This window comes from Rhopalosiphum padi, chromosome 4, assembly GCF_020882245.1.
Source record: "Rhopalosiphum padi isolate XX-2018 chromosome 4, ASM2088224v1, whole genome shotgun sequence".
Classification (NCBI taxonomy): domain Eukaryota; kingdom Metazoa; phylum Arthropoda; class Insecta; order Hemiptera; family Aphididae; genus Rhopalosiphum; species Rhopalosiphum padi.
In genome coordinates, this window is record NC_083600.1 from 1581960 (window position 1) to 1600104 (window position 18145).

An 18145-nucleotide genomic window follows, 5' to 3' on the forward strand; every position below is an offset into this window, starting at 1 on the left:
AAAATAAACAGTAAAAATCTTAATAGATAATATAATAATTATTGCATATATTTTGAAACTCAAAATCCTTTGTGCATTAGCCTAACAATGTGAACTGAATTATACTAGGAATTCACTGTTATTGTATTTTAATGTTATTGAAAATACTTATTATATTTTTTAATAAGTCTTTATTAGTAAAGGTTTATAAGTAATGTATAATGTAATATAAAGTATATTGTATATATTTGCATGTGTAATTCAAGGTCCTTTGAAATTTCCGACTGCTGGTGGTCTACCTGCATAGTAGACATTATTACACATTTCACAATATCCTGGCGAACCTTGTGGGCCAGGATAACCATTTGGACCAATTGGACCTGATGAGAAAATTTAAGTAATTAATTAAAGTCTAAATTAGTTGCTCGTATAGAAAAAAAAATACTTTTTTTGCAATTAATTCATATTGAAAAAATATTGATCACCTTAATATTAAATATAATACATACCTGGTCTTCCTGGTTCACCTCTATCTCCTGGTCTACCTTTTGCTCCACTTGAACCTAAAAATTAATTGTAATAAATTGCAAACAATTTTAGGCTAAATATTTATTAAATATAAACCTGGTTGACCCGGGGGTCCAGGTGGCCCTTCATACGCAACTGCTTCAGTTCCACGATCTCCTTTATCTCCTTTTGGTCCAACTGGCCCTTCTGGACCTACCATTAAAAATTCAACAGTATTACAATAAAATAATGATTTATAAGTAAATAACTTAACAGAATACATTTTTATTACATTCAATATAATATAGGTATCAATTAAAACTTACCAGTTGACCCTTGTATACCAGGGGATCCTGGAAAACCTCTTTCGCCTGGCATTCCTAAACCTGGTGATCCAGGCTCTCCTAAAAATAACAAAAATTAGTTTATTTTATAAACTTTTAACAAACTTTTTTATTATAAAATTACCTGGGGGACCCTGGATACCCGGTGGACCAGGTTTACCTATAATTGATCGTCCTGGAGGCCCAGGTGGACCGACAAAGGTGTTTGTGAGTTCAGATAACTGTTCTAAGAATGATAATCAAAATATTATTAAAACTTGTACATTAAAAGTATGATCGGAGTAAGGCATTGTAGAGAGTAAATTCTAGAATGAATATTGCTTTAAATATATGTAAAGAACTAAGTAAATTTTCTATGATAGATCTCTTTTTATAAAATTATTGAAGGTAATTTTTAAATTTACAAAACTAAGGAAATTTTTTTTTTTTACATGAATTTCTTTAACTTCATTTTGATTTTTAATGTATTGGATATAGATTATATCCAATTATTATTGTAAAGCATATTATTTTAATACAAATATCTCAATATTTAAGATGGCACTAATATATTTTTAGTACTATCTAAGTGATAACTCATCAGTAAAGTTTGGATTTGAAGGCAAAAGCCTTTTTTTTTTAATAATAATAATAATAGAAAAATAATTTTTGTATAAAAATGTATATCATTTAATATTGAAGACAAATATATTTTTTTTTGTGTTTAATTTGATAGTTTTATAAATGACATGCCTTATTGTGTGCATTGTCGTAAGTCAATTATTTTTAATGAGTTTTATTATCGGTAATATTTATTGATATCGCTAAATAGTTTATCGAGTATTTGGTAAGGACAGTTAATTTAACGTTTCTAAAAGTACCCATACTACCCATATATAGATTAAAATATGTTCATAATGTGTTGATACTAGATTCAAAATTATTCGTCAGTCCACATTTATTTTTTAATACAAACTAGTTAAAATATACAATATACAAACTATTTAATTTTTAATAAATTTTGTAATTGATTTTTTTTATTAATTATATTGCTTTTAAATCTGAACCCTACTCATCAGTGATTATATCAATTACGATCTAATTCATGATATAGATTGAAAAATAATAAATTTACCTTTCAGAATTGATTTACACATTTCTTTAATCTCATTTTCACTAAAACTATTTCCCTAATAAAAAAAAAATAATAAAAATTGTCAGTGTGCAATTATATTAGATATTATACTTTTGTATAGTGTTGTAAAGTTATTAGTTTATTATGTATTTGAGTAAGAGTGTTAAAACAAATATTCAATGCAAATTAATATACAAGTTATGATTTTTTTTTTTTTTTAATTTACTTTGAGTATTTAATATCTATTTTATTTACAATAAATATTCATGTTTATTCTCCAATTAATTAAGTTAAACATTTTGATTATTTGAAATATATATTTTTTTAATTAACTATTCTTTACAACACTGATAAAATGATTAGGAATTATTAATAAATAACATACTGAATAACCTGGCAATCCAGGTTCTCCTCGTTCTCCCTTTTCGCCTGGTATGCCAACTGTTCCCTGTGGAAATATATTTGAACAACATTATTTAAAAATAGAGGAAATAGTTACTCAGCTGTACAGTAAGTGTCAAGTGTATCTTGTCACTATAATGTATATGTTTAACTTGAATTCAATGATAAATCATTGCATACAAAAAATAATTCTGAATGAAGAAATGAAAGAATTTTTTTTTTAGTAAATAATTACTTACTGGTCTTATATATTGCGTTTCTTGTTGAGCTGGAATATAAGTAATAGTTCCAGGAAGTCCAGGTTCTCCTTTATTACCAGGATTTCCAGGTTCTCCCTATAATTATTTTGATATAAGTGAATATTATACTATATACTGTAATTTTGATAAGTCAGTATTTACTTGTTCTCCTTTTTCTCCACGTAAAGCAGGCAATGCTGGTATACCTGGCGTACCAGGTAAACCCGGATATCCTCGTGGACCCTTTAAACAAATTTTATATAATATATTTATAAATTGAAGAATAATAAATTAATAACCTATAAGTTATAATATAACTATATACAAATTAATAAATATAACTAAAAAATATTTTTATTACTTCCACTCCTGGAATTCCTTGAGGACCTGGAGGGCCTTGTGGACCTGTTAGTCCTCGTGGCCCTTCTTGTCCTTGAGGTCCCTGTTTATTTTGATTTATAATTGGTGGATGTCTGTTGGCACATTGATTTTCTCGGTTAGGACAATTACTTCCAGTAGTAGCTGCAATTGGCTGTTGAATTTGTACAGTTTCTTCTCCTATCTTTATGATAGTTTTAAGTTAATTAAGAAATACATAAAAAATTATTTTCAATTATTACTAGATACAATTCTGTGCATCCTTCCCGTTGAGGTTTTGTTGGATCACAACTTAATGTTATCCATTGTACATCCACCTAAATTAACTAAATTATAAACTGAAATTAATTATAATTTTTAATGCAACTTACTGGTGCTCCTTGGTAATCAATATTTGTCACTAAAGCTGTATTACCAAATATATCCACTGTACCTCTAGATTCCAACATTTTAACACCAACTTGTTTACAGTCTATGTAAAGAACTACTCTATCATAAAATACTCCAAAATGTAATTTGTGCCAGTTTCTATCAAAAATCTAAAAAGTTCAAAAAGGTTGTATTTAATTATCTTGTGGTAAATTAATTTATTTTTTTAATTTATAAATATTTTTTTTTAACCAAGGTAATAATAAATAAAAAATAAAAAAGTATTTAAATGTGAAAAATAAAACTCTGCTGAACTTTTCATTTTATAGGTAATACAGTATAAAATAAAATTATAATAATAATAATAATATGTATAACTTTGAGAAAATATATTTTATAATTAAACTCAAAACAAAGCATATTTAATAGATTATTAGTTATTACCAAATGAGCTTTGTTTATAATCTAAATACCTATTAACATAAATTAATATGTACTAATTTAGATATTATTATTACCCAAAATGCTAGTACTTCCGTAAATATATAATGATTAATAACTAATAAGTTAAAAAAAGCAAGTAGTATGTAAATTAATTGTTAAATTATACAATATTAAATCAACTTACATAGCTTGCTTCAAATTTAACAGTTTGTAAGTACCCATCATAATTAACAATTGAGAACTCTACAGTCCCTAAAACTTGATTCAGTGAGATTTGTAAATTAGTATTATTTTGATAATCAACAATCTTAAGTATATGCCATTGTGTTTTAGACACCAATTTTGAACTGTAGGTAGCAATAAAAGAAAATTGTTGTGGTATGCCCAACGGAAATACATTTCTATAAACACAAATAAAACAGGATTAACATTTCTGTGTAGTTACTAATATAGTCTATCAAAATAATAATTAATATTACCTACTCTATCGTTCATACTGTTCATAGTATTCACATATTGCATTATACACATTTTTTTCAGTTTATAACGAACGACGCCGCGGGAACAGCTTTCGCATTACCTACTTCCGCGGCGCTTCGCATTAGACACCTAGAGCGCAAGTGCATAACCCAACTGCCCGTTTACCCACTTTTATCTTTTTATATTTCAAAAATTCCACAAATTACATAAACATTGCTAATTTACATAAACAAATAAGCATAACTACGTGTTTCATTTACCCCTAAAATCGATGGAAATAGATGATATATAATTGTTCATGCTGCAGCAGGACTATTTTCTATTAAATAAGCAAATGCATCGCCTACATTTTTTGAAGGTAAAAATCCAAGTGAAAAAGATTGTTTTAAATAAATACCTATTTCAGATTTTGAGTTATAAATATATAAGTAATTTACTATCATAGAATTTGTCTAAACTAATATTGGTCCAAAAGAAATTTACAGGCCATAATTTTGCAATCTATAAAAACAAATGAGCATTGTGCGCACTTTTTTTTTTAAATAAAAATAAAAATTGTAATACTCTAATGAATTTTTTATAACTAAATATGTCAATCAATTTTAGGAATAAATGTATTAATAATTGTAATTGTATACATATTTATACATTTTGGTAGGTAGTATACTAACTACTAATATATGTACCTATTGGGCTCAGGCTTTTACAAATTTTATTTTACTGTTTGGTTTTTTTTTATCACAAATAAAAATAAAATTATTAATATTTAGTATTGAATATTAATATCATGCCCATGTCCCATGTGATAGGATAAATCTTCCTTAATAGACAATAGTTATTAACACACTTATACACTACACTATACCTAGGTACTACAAAACAAAACGAGCCTACCCAATTATTTATTTTATGCTGGACACGCCAATGTAGTACTGTACCTACATTTGGTTAAAAACACTAATACTAGTAATACTATATATTAGGGTGCAAATGAAAATGTTCCTTAATTACTCCCTCTCCAGGGATTAGCAGGCCAATCCCCCAACCAAAACTTTGGCAACAGAAGCTGCATATAGCATATAGACTTAAGGAGTGACAACTTGTCATATACTTTAGCTGAAAAAGTAACAATATTGCAAAATTTTATAAAATTTATTAGGTACCAAGGTACTATAAAACGAAAATGTCTTCATCTGTATTATATTTTCTTTCTATTTAACATCAACTTTTTATTATGGTTATTTAAGTTATTGGGCTTTAGACCGCTTAAATGAATAACGTACCTAAGTAATAAACAGTAATAATACTAAATTAGTAAATTAGAGAACTATAAATAGCTATAGGTAACCGAAAAAACAATTTAATATAGCCAATGACGATATTATGTAATATTAAACCAGGATACTAGACAACCAACTCTTTAGTTATAAGTTGGGCCAATGCAGTGTAATATTATAATAATAATAATATTACCTATTATTTATTAGTACCAACTACCACTTTCTAATTTCTATATATAGAAGCCAGTTGGCATAGGCGCGATTTGAGGAGGGTTTGGGTGTGCTTAGCACCCCCAATTTTGAAATTAGCACCAGCAAATTGTTTCTGTTAATTTAGATTTTAATAGTAAGAGGTATCCATAACCTCAAGATAACATTATAAAAAAAGATAGAGGAGCTTTAGTACCCTCAGTTTTTTCATTGAAATTGCGCCCTTGCCAGTAGGTATCACTATTTAATAGTAGTCCACTGTAAACTGCGTTTAATATATTATTTATTCCGGGCCGCATGAATGTTCAACAAATAGTATTACCTAATGAATCAATAGCCACGCCATTGTATCATTGAATGAATAAAAAGTTATTCGTCCACTGAACGTTTATCAAACGTACAATAGCGTTTAGTCATTACAAACGATCAATCCTGGCATCGATTAGGTACAATAGGTACTAGTTAATTAAACTTAAGGTCCGATTTAGGCTTATTAAATTTTAGTCAGTCATTAAACTTTTTGTTAATTTGCGCTTTTACCTACCTATTATTCAAATTAATACGGCTATAGAGTAATAAAATTTCCATCACTTTTCTTGTGAGTTGTGGTAAGCTACAAGCTCAAACTTAAACATAAACCTTGTAATATCATATTTAAAACCCATACATTTTCATTCAATTTTTTGTGCAACCTAAATGGCTCAATAAAAATATTTAATGGTTCGATAAAACCGTTTATTAAATAAATTTAAAGAATGATTTTATGCAACCCGACATAAGTCTATTAACTCATATAACTATATAACATATAAATCATTCTCCTATGTTATTACAATTATATTACTTAGTAGCTATTTAGTAGACAGCACAATACAGTACATACTGTCAAATCTCTACAATAATTGATTCCTGTGTTACATACCTTGTGGGCAAAATTAAACGAGCTGTTTTTTCCACCCTATAAGCAGTCTGAAAACGGTTAGATCCTGTCACTTTGATTACGTTTTTTCTATATATTTCTTCTGCCGAATCCAACCCAAATTTTCTAATGAAATCGATTATTTGTAGATCGTCCTCGCCCGGCCGGAAGTCCCCACACGGCACCTGCATCGATGCTTGATCTTTAACGGGCTTACTGGTGCCGTTCTCATCATAATCTACACAGCACATTACCATTTATACGGCGCGTACACTCATAATAAATAATATTTAATAGGATAATATCATGTAAATGATGATTGTAACAGATGTATATTCTATGCACATGTTTATAGCATTATTTGTATAGGTCAATGGCGTTTACATAAAGAATACATAACTCAATATTTATATATTTATTTTTGAAAAATGATATTCTACATTACGTGTACCGCATTAACCGTTGAATGAAATAGGTACCTATACCTAGTTATCAACATGGTAGTTAGATGTGGCTAAAACTTTTATATCATTGTATATTATTTTATTTATTTATCTTTCAATTAGGATAATCAAGAAAAGACAAAACATTTCTATCATAGGTTCACGCTAGCCTTAGCTTCATTTTGCTATAATATACTCTCCGAAGCTTATAATATCAACAAATAAAATATAATATTTTCAATATTTAGTCGTTTCAAATGTTTCAATTATCAATCTGCTGAATTATGTATATACCTACCATTGTACTTTGCTACTATTTCACTCTTCACACTCTTATACAGATTGTTTGTTTAAAATAAAAAAAAATGTCAACAACTTTACGTTAATTTTGAACTTGGACACTTAAACATAAATAGGTAATATAAAATAGAAGTTTAAATTTTCTAGTCTTAGTGACCTACGAGGCATCCTACTTAACAGTAAGGACTAGCTAGAGACTTGAGCAAAATACCTAAGTAGGTACCTATTATAGTTAATAGCGGTACTGTATTTAGGCGTAGAGATATTTATCATTGAGTATACTTAAATTAAAAAAAAAACCCTGAACATTTTTTTTATTTATTTCAAATTTTATAGGTATTATAATATGGGGAAAACGATAATAGTCAATATTCCTCAAATGTTCTGTATTGCAATTTTAGAGTTTCAGAACTCAAAACAACTAAGAGATCAAATACGAAATAATTCAAAAAAAAGTATTGTAGTTATACAAGATACAATAATGAATAACAACAATATTAAATTTACATTTTAGATTTTATGAGAAAAAAAATTTCTTTTGACTATTATCGTTTTTCCCCGTAGCCCTTCATATATTAGGTTTATTTAAACATTTATAAATGCTTTAATGCTTCATCATGGGCGTAGCGAGGGTGAGACAGGGGGTCAAATGACCTCCCTTTGCATTTCAAACTAAATTATATTTCTTACACCTTATTAATTGAGTTTTAATGATTTAAAATTGGCTATGCCACTGCCCCCCCCCCGGATTGAAATTCTAGCTACGCCCATGTGCTTCATATATAAAATAGATAAAAGTGTAGGTATTTACCTGAATAATCAATAGGACGTTCGGAATGTGTTTGAGGTTTATTATCTGTAACCAAAGAAAATTACACTCGTGTATTTTTTAAGTAGTATAACTTATTTTAAAATAAAAATCCATTTTTTATATCCTTATAGTGATAACTGATTGGCTATGGATGTTCATATATATAAATTATACTATTTAGTTATGATATTATATATATATATATATATGTAGGTATGTTACATAGCTTTGCAACCGTTTCTCTATAAAATCATTAGGTTTAGTCATGGATAGATATACGAAGTACTTACTTGCTAAAACGTTTATTCCAGTTGGAAAAGTAATCATTGTAATTAAAACAATTTGTGTCCATCTTAAATAATTTCTAAAAAAAAATAATAATAAAAATTAACAAACCTACACAAATATATTTTAAGTTATAAAATATATATACAATATAAACCAGACTTTAAAATATGTAATATTTACGAGTTCCGTTAAAGCGTGACATCTTGATAGGTTTATTACTTTCGACAAATATCCAGAGAACGACGTGTTAAATTTAGAAGGATTAGAGAACGTTCGGTCTTGTGCCAAATATATTATATTAGATGAATAATTCCAGTTTAAAAAAACAAACTATTGAATTAAAATTTTATATTTTAATTTCGTATTTTCGTCACACCATTTTTTTTAAATTTAATATTCTCAAACAAATATACAAATGTATATACTTAAAATAAGTATAAGATACTTATATCACCTTACTCTACGACGATATAATATATGATCCTTTTAGGCGTAAATATGGTTAAAAATCTGGAGAGCTAGAAATATCAATTAACATGTATTAACGTAATTTATTATACTTAAGTACGAATTACGAGGTTAAGGAAATACTTGGGGGGCCTTTAACCTACCCCCTCTCAATTTATTCCTATGATGATAATTCTATTATTTTGATTCTTGATTCTAATTAATTCATTGGAATTTGTAAATATTCAAAACCAAAATACAATCACAAAATTTAAAATGCTGTTATAGGTATATAGTTTGAAGAATTTATAGTACAATCTTCAATCATAAACCAATACGAGTATATAAAATATTAATATTTAAAAATTATCAGTCATAAAACTTAAAAATAAAATATTGTAAAACATTATCAACTATCGAGAGATCACAAATAATGTTCTTGTCTTAACTTTTAAGTTTGATAATAGGTCATTCTAATATTAAATTTAACTATACAAAATTGGAACTACTGATGCTGAACATACATTTTGATATTTGATATATTATATGGTAGTAAGTCAAAGATAGCATGTGGATATAATTATCTTTTTATGCCATGTTCTTTTGGTTCTTATATTTATGTTCCTAGATTGAAGATTAGTTACACGTAATAGTTGCAACTTGGACATATTTTTTTTAAATATCCAGGTAATTTTAAAAACTACAATTATAATCAAAACTAAACTAGGCATCTAAGTGAAACTATTAAAAACAACTACATTTTGTAAGAAACTGGTATCGGCTAATTTTGTTTTATGGAAAAGAAAGTAATAATTTATCGTCATTTTGGATTCTACTTTAGCTTTGTACTCATATACTTCTCTAAGAAACTGAATATATTTTTGTGAATTTAATTTAATAATTGCCAGAGAAAAAATTACTTGGATTAAATCATACTATAAAAGTATGCACTGTAATAATACCTGTTAGCTAATTAAAAATGCATATAATACTGTAAATTATTTCATTTAAACCACAATATATACAATATACATTATAGAGCTTCATTATTCTTTATTATTACCACTATACAAGGACAATGTAATTTGATATTTTACATTTCACCTTAGTAGCATTACCTATACTGTAACAAAAAATATTCATAAAAATACTAAAAATTATATTTTTCATCCATAATTTATTCAGTATACTAGTTTTATTATAACAAAAACATATTTTTTAATTCATACAAAAATCCTCATATTTAGTAACAAGTTTTCATAACAATTTTTTTTTATACTTATTCATACTCAAAAAATGTTACTTAAATATTAAAATATTGTAGTAATTTAAATACAGGACTTACCCCTTTATGTACATCATCTTATGAGATTAAAATGATAAAAATACTAAATTCTAGTATGTTTTATATACATTAATATTAGAAGATAAAACATCAGAATAAACACGTCAATGGCTTAACCATAACTGTGAGATAATTTAAGTGAATCAAGACATCATATGAGGTTACTTAGTAGAAAATAGTGGGGATAGAATGTTTTTAATTATATTGAATCCTTTTAATATACTTTTTTTTATTATTCATGTATTTTACATGTACATATGCATAGACAGACACACTGTTACATATATTATTTATATTAAGAATTTATTTATAAGTATATACACATAGTATGATTATAGTATAAGTTTTAAAATAGATTTATAAATACATACTAAGAAACATTTAGTAAACTATATTTTAATACATAAGCATTTAAAATGTTTAGTGTACATTTTTTAAAGAACTATAATTGTAGCTATCCTCAAAGATAAGCAAAAAACAAGTTAAAAATTTATGATTGCAGATTATGTTAAATTAAACAAAACAAATGTATACATTAGTACAATTATATACATTATTAAGTTTAAAATCTTTAAACATCAATAAAACATATAAATTAATGTTTTTTTTTTTTTTTGAGATTATGGATTTTACAAATTGTATTTAAAAAATATAATAATAATTAGAAAGAAAACACAAATAAATTGCTATATATAATATTTAGTTAAATTATTTTATTATTATTTTTTTTTTTTTAATATAAATTAAACCCGGTGTTTTAAAAGAAAAAAGATTATTTTTTATTAAATCAATGTGAGTTAATCAAGAGGTTCTACATTAATTGGACGCGAGGATGATGGACGTGGTTCTCCATCACGATCACAGTCGCCCATCAATGTACTGATCAAATTACCTGAAAATTAATAATAAAGTTTTTATTAATGTATGAGGATTTTATTTAAGTATAATAATATTTATTCACTGCTTATAATTAAACAAAAATAAATTTACATTGACTAAAAAAAATAAGGAATACAAATTTGTAGCTACAATAAAATAGATACAGATTTTAAATTACTTGTTAATTTATAGTTTTTGTCTAAATTGATGTGGGCTTGATGCCTCTATCTATTATAATTATTATAGAAAAAATATATTTTTTATTTTTTAGCCAAATAGATCGAATTAGATAGCATAACCTACAACACAAATTACTAAACAAAACTATTTATTAATGCTCTACATATACATTTTTCAACAAATTATTAATTTACCTATTTATTATCAACTTAAATACATTTAAAAAACTGGGTAGGCTCTTACATAATAGGCATGATATCGGAAGTGCAAGACATCCTTGAACAATCTAAATTTGGGCCATAGAATGGAATATTATAATTTGGCTTCAGTCGCAAATATAGCTTTTTTAATTAGAGGTTGATAGTTAAATACATTTTCCAACATATTTTCATGCATAACTATTGTCTATCAATCAGATAGTTAGTTATTGCCTTTTTGCTGTAAGTGTAGTGATCAAATCGGTAGATAAATACTTACTGGATAATTTAAAAGTTTAAAGTAAACTTTTATAGCAGTTATTATAGTCTTACTGCAACTAGTTTATTATAAACACCTCTTTACTGCATTTTTTTTTTACTAATTTGAACATTTTGAAAAAATGAGTAATGCAAAGAGAAAATATACTACCATTTTTATATTATATAAAGAAACAGATGTTAATAATGTAACATTTTAAAAAGAAAGTATATTTACAAATTCATTTATTAAATTAAAAATGAATCATAAAGAATAAAGACAAGTTTTAAAAGTAGTAACATTCCCTTGATCAAAATTCTGATGACCTGACAATATGTAATATGTATTTTATCAAAAAAATGTCTTTTTTATATTATATAAATTATAAACAATTATTAATAAATCAAAAACGATCTAACAATCTATTAAACATGATTTATCCATTAAATGAATCAATTATTCGATCAAAGTGATCTGTGGGAGGCTTCCCCCCATTCCACCATATACAAAATATTATGATTATTTATAATAAAATGATCGTTAATATACCTATCATACTATAAAGTCTTTGTCTGTTATTACTAGGGCTCGTATTTTGTAGAAATTGCTTCTTTTGAAGGGAATGTGATAGAAAGATAATTCTTGTATATAAATATGTCTTGAATCATTCTGGTTTCAATGAAATAATTTTTTTTTGGTTTTTTCCCCTATTTGGTTCTTTTTTCTTAATTTTTACATATTTTTCTTGAAAATTTAACTTATTTCTATTTATATTATACTTGGACTATATTATTATCGCCAGGAATTATAAAACCAGTGAAAAAACCAATAATAAATAGATGATTGATAAAATAATTATCGTTATTGTGCAGAAATTCTATAATTTTATCTGCAATTTAATGATTGTAATTACAGTTGTATTTACAACTTAAGGAAAGGGAAAATTATCTGAATTATATCTAAGTATCTTTATAGTACGCTCTAATACTTTAGTTAACCGGTATAACAAATTTTGGATTTATACCACATGCAATTACAAAAATTAATAAAAAGGTATTTTTTATTTTAAGTATTTGTATTTATATATTATTTTTTTTTAGGCAAACCATTGGCAAAAAATATAGTTACTGTATTAGAACTGTTAGAAGAAAACATAAGTTAGAGGAAAAGATAATGGTGAAGTAGCAAAATTGATTTTAGAAAAGTGCAATCATGTTTTTTCAAAAAATAATGGATGGGTAGAACTTCAAAAAATCAAAAGTATTCATAATGGCACTGCACTAAATATTAATGTGGAACAATATAATTTAAATGATTTAGTTTATATGAAATATGCACCGATTACATCGGTTGATATGGATAGGTCTTTTTCTATGTATAAAAATACATTAGCATCCAATAGGATGAATTTTAATGAAAGTACTCGACTAAATATATGGTCGTAAATTCCTTTTTTAATATTTAATTTTATGTGTAATTTAAATTTGTTTTTTAAGAATTAAATTTAAGAAATATTTTTTTTTTTTGCTTTTCTTGTTTACTTAAAATGCTTTTTTAAGGATTTATTTTGCTACAAAATCCGAGTCCTAGTTATTACTAATACAAAATTTCATTTTTATTAAAAATCAAACAAAATCTTAGAAATAAAAGTATTCAAATGTCTATAACATAATAAAACCAATACAATTTTTTTAAAGCTATTAAAAATGTAGGAGCGCTTAGTCTTCCTTTCCCAAAAATAAATTATACTTATGGTTTGACCATTTGCATAGATCTAAAACGCTACTCATGGTTCCAATTATTAAAAATTATAAACATGCCACTGTTAACATATCTGTAAACATATATTATCATAAATATTCTTGATTAATAAATTCCATTGTCAATTAATGATGACAGTTTAAAATATAAACAGTAATAGGTGAATTTTTTGGAATTCCAGAATCTAATTTATTATTTCATTATTTTATTGGCAATAAGAAATTTCTCGTCATTTCATTCACTTCTATCTTGTAAAATTTACTACTCAAAAAGAAATAACGAGTTTTTTTGTTAATACATAAAATGTGAGTATGTTATAAATGTTAAATCCTGTACTTGTAATATTTTTTTTTTGTAATTAAGTAAATTCAATAAATAAATGTAGCATAACAAAATGTCTTAATCATTTGAGTAGGTAATAAAAAAACCCTCCAATAATCCAAACGACACTTGGTTTGAGTTCATCCGAACTATCAAAGCTCTACTGTATTATACAATATGTACATTATTCTAAAAGCTAAAAGAGAATTTTAATTCCCAACAAAAATTAAAACAATATTTTTTAAACAGAATATTTATAGAAATAACTAAATAAAAATAACTTAGGTACTGGTTTGTTATAGCCCTGCCACCACCCATATAACAATAAATACAAAATAATGAGTTTATTTATTGATATTAATCTAATAATTAGATGATAGATATATTGATATAATATTAAAAAAATTAAATTTGATACATGGAATAATAATACTTTTAAGACAATGATAAATTAAAAAATGTATAAAAATGTTTATAATTTGAAGGAAAATACATACCATTACTTTTAGGTACCTACCTAATAAGTAATAATCAATTATACCTATAATAACCCAATATACCAAACAAACATCACAATACGTATTTGTTTGTATATCATATATCGTTTCATATATTATCGTTAAAATTAATTTTAAAGATTTTTTAACCCAAGTGCCCGATATAAATGCCGGAATTAAATTTCTCCAGTCCAAAAGTATTATTGAAATGACAAATACATTTGAAAATTGCCACAAAATGTTTATAAAAGGGTCGAGATGGCGATGTCAACGAAGAGATTGTCGCAAAGAGAAAGATTTTAGAGAAAATAATTGGTTGAACGGTTCTAGATGACCAATAAATAGTATTATATATTTTTTATACTCTTTGGCTCATGAACTTAACTTCAGTGACATATTGCAAACGTGAATTGGGTATTAGAAAAAATGTGGTAGTCGATTAGAACAACTATTTATGAGAGTTTGTGTTTGGCGCATGGAGAGCAACAACAATCAAGTAGGTGGTTCAAGTATAATAGTTGAAATAAATGAAAGTCTTTTCATACGTCGGATGGCGTATATTACCTCAACAATGAATGTTTAGTGGTATATGCCGTAAAACTAAGGAATGTTTCAAAGTTAGTATGCCAAATAGATCAGAAGTTACATTGATACCTATCATTAATCAATATATTAGACATGGTTCTACAATTTTTCTGACAGCGGAAAGCTTATGCTAATTTGATCAACATGGATTTCAACATAATCAAGTTAAAAATAGGTATGATTTCGTAGACCCTAACTCAGGAGCACACATACAAAATATCGAGAGAATGTGGGGTTGGCCACATGAGGCAACAAAAAACGTAGAGGTACTGACAGAAATTTTTTAGACTCTAACATGGCGGAATTTATGAGGTGATCAAAACTAAACAATAGTGATCTATTTGACACCATCTTAAAAGATATAGCAGAATTTTGGGAATCACAGAAACCATAATTTTTTAACATTATAAACATTTTTATACATTTTTTAATTTATCATTGTTTTAAAAGTATTATTATTCCATTTTTTAATTTTAATTTTTTTATATTATATCAATATGTCTATCATCAAATGATTAGATTAATATCAATAAATAAACTCATTATTAATACAATGTATTTATTGTTATATGGATGGTGGGGCTATAACAAACCAGTACTATAACTTATACTTAAAAGGACACCATACCATATGTGTTGTCTATGTCTTATTAACATAAATCATAACAAATTTGCGTTCAAAAAAACACATTTTTTGATGTTAGCTTTAATATAAGAGTAAATTTGTCTATTATCAAACTTAAAGGCAAGAATATTATCTAGAAAATGACAAATGCTTTTATTGATATAATCATTTTAAAGTGAGTTATAGTTATGTAAAATATTACAACATTAAAATGTTCATAACTCACTTTAAAATTATAATATCAATAAAAGCATGTCATGTTTTAGATAATATTATTACCTTTAAATTTGATACTAGGTAAATTTACCCTAATATTAAAACTAACATCACAAAATGTGTTTTACTGAATGTAAATTTGTTATGATGTACATTAGTAAGACAGAGACAACACTTGCGGGTATGGCGTCCTCTTAAAATATATAAAATATAAAATGATAAATACAATATATTTAAATAATACTAAACTAATACTATTATAGATACACCAACCTAAAAATCCATGTTGTTGTCTAGGTCTCCTTTCAAATGGCTTAACGTGGAAGAAAAGTTGCCCAATTTTATCCAAATATTCAGTGTAGCTCGGATCTCTGGTCAAAGATGATTGATATTGCTCACAAAGTACTATATAAGTTTTTAGTTTTCCACTAAATATAAATTATAATGCATATAAATATCAAAGTAATTAGTTACTAACCAACTACAAAACAAAATAGCTAGTTACTTACCCATCTAATATTTTTAGTAAATAACATATGAAATTGAGTAACGGCAAAATGTAAGGTGGTTCATCATTTATAGCAGGATGTAACTTAGTATATGACTGAAATGTTGACTGTGCCATTGATATGTTACGCATACACAACCCTCTAAATTAAATTAAAGAAATATAAATATCTATATTTATTTTTTTATAGGATTTTTTAAATACATACTGCAGTACAACTTGTGTAATAAATAAATCAACTTCATATTTTAGTCCCCGTGTCTTATGCATTTCTACCAACATAGCTGCGAATGCTAAACCATCTGTTGATCTCAAATAATGATGTTGAGCTAACGCAAAGTTAGCCTCTAAATGTATATACATTTCATATTTTAATTTTTAAAACATAATACTGTATTAAAATGTATGACCAACTACCTGACCAATAGATATATCCTATACGTTTATGTAAACCCGGATGTCCCATTGAGTATTCTGGACAATGTTCAATTGTCCACTGTATGATTGGATTCAACATGGAATCTCGTTCTGCAGATAATGATGGGCCAAACTTGCTAAATATACTAAATAAAAATAACAATTTAAGCACATATGTTTCAAAAAGCGATGTTATAAACTTACTCTCTTATGAAATCAAACATATTTTCAGAAGGAATGATGTGTTGTGCTGACAAAGATTTCGCAAATAATTGTGCTAAATCAGTTGCAATGCTAATCTAAAATATGTATATACAAATGTATTAACGATTTTTATTGAATCATTGTATAATAATTACTTGATTATTATCATATAAGACAATAATTCCTTCCTGCAGGGTCATTATGGCAGCGTTTTTGTTTTGCATGCTTATATATCTGCAAGCATACAATAATACGATCGGTAATGACATTATAAGAAGAGACAATCAATATACAGTTAGACATTTGAAGCACCATTTTGAAAAATAGTAATCAATATTATTATTATTTCTCCTTTGTAACGTACCTGGAATAGAGCGATTTGTATAATTGATGAGCCATGTAGAAATTCTCATCCCTGATCGCGTTGTTCAGAGTCCTGCGCACGCGATTGACCATGCTATTTGGATCCGATCTGACCATCATTTTGTGTGTGTGTTTGTGCTTATATGTGCCAAGCGCGTATAAGTAAGTATAACACGAAGGGTTCTCGGTTTCCGCCGCAACACTGATGTACTCAATCGATATTTTAATAGAATTTCAGTGCGAGGCAGAGGTCGGCAACTACGAGCATTTTTAAACGGTATGAATAATCACGTCAGAGTTTTACACGTTTACTTTGTAATTAATTTATAATCATATACCATTAAACATATAATATAATATTATGGCAGGAACAGAATACTAAATTATAAACACACACATGATACAATTTATTGTCCTTTTTCTTTTTCGTTTTCCTAATAATGTTGGTGAGTAATAAGTAAAGTAGTCTTACGCAGCCGTAGAACTGATAGCACGACAGTGTCTCTGTGATAACAGCGATTAGAAGTCTGACATTTTGGAACAGATCTATGTCTACAGATATCCGCACGTCATTGGTTAGCCGATGTCGATTACCAACACTATATTTTAGTCTATAGACTTATGTTTATGTCTATACTAGCGCTTCACAAATCACAATAATTAAGCCGCGCTTTCTATATGTTCTAGTTGTCGACATTCCACAATAGTCAATAATAAATAATAATTATTAATTTTAAATTATTTCAAAAACTAATAAAATTACACCAAAACACATATTTTAATTCCTGGTTTAAACCATTACATTATTTGTATTTGAGTATTTCTGCTCACGTC

General features: G+C 26.5%; 2 protein-coding genes across 3 annotated transcripts; both read right to left on the reverse strand.

Moving 5' to 3' along the window:
- Positions 1-19: 19 nt before the first annotated feature.
- On the reverse strand, positions 20-10455 carry LOC132930917 (collagen alpha-1(IX) chain-like). Its single transcript, XM_060997037.1, has 17 exons — positions 10300-10455; positions 8510-8583; positions 8220-8264; positions 6669-6903; positions 3961-4177; positions 3335-3502; positions 3206-3280; positions 2947-3147; positions 2748-2828; positions 2586-2681; positions 2330-2392; positions 1945-1999; positions 955-1056; positions 813-890; positions 604-699; positions 489-542; positions 20-359 (listed from the first exon to the last, which is right to left on the reverse strand). The coding sequence occupies exons 1-17, from the start codon at positions 10314-10316 to the stop codon at positions 241-243; spliced, it is 1776 nt and encodes a 591-aa protein (XP_060853020.1). The 5' UTR covers positions 10317-10455; the 3' UTR covers positions 20-240.
- A 121-nt stretch (positions 10456-10576) lies between these two features.
- Positions 10577-17800, reverse strand: LOC132930922 (Golgi to ER traffic protein 4 homolog). 2 transcript variants are annotated; one of them, XM_060997042.1, is made up of 9 exons: positions 17784-17800; positions 17313-17569; positions 17104-17182; positions 16949-17043; positions 16745-16890; positions 16536-16674; positions 16329-16469; positions 16093-16247; positions 10577-11191 (listed from the first exon to the last, which is right to left on the reverse strand). In XM_060997042.1, exons 2-9 carry the CDS (start codon positions 17429-17431, stop codon positions 11097-11099), a joined length of 969 nt encoding a protein of 322 aa, XP_060853025.1. In that variant the 5' UTR covers positions 17432-17569; positions 17784-17800; the 3' UTR covers positions 10577-11096. The 2 variants fall into 2 exon arrangements, with proteins under 2 accessions (XP_060853025.1, XP_060853024.1); XM_060997041.1 differs by having other exon boundaries at positions 17650-17790.
- Positions 17801-18145: the final 345 nt, after the last annotated feature.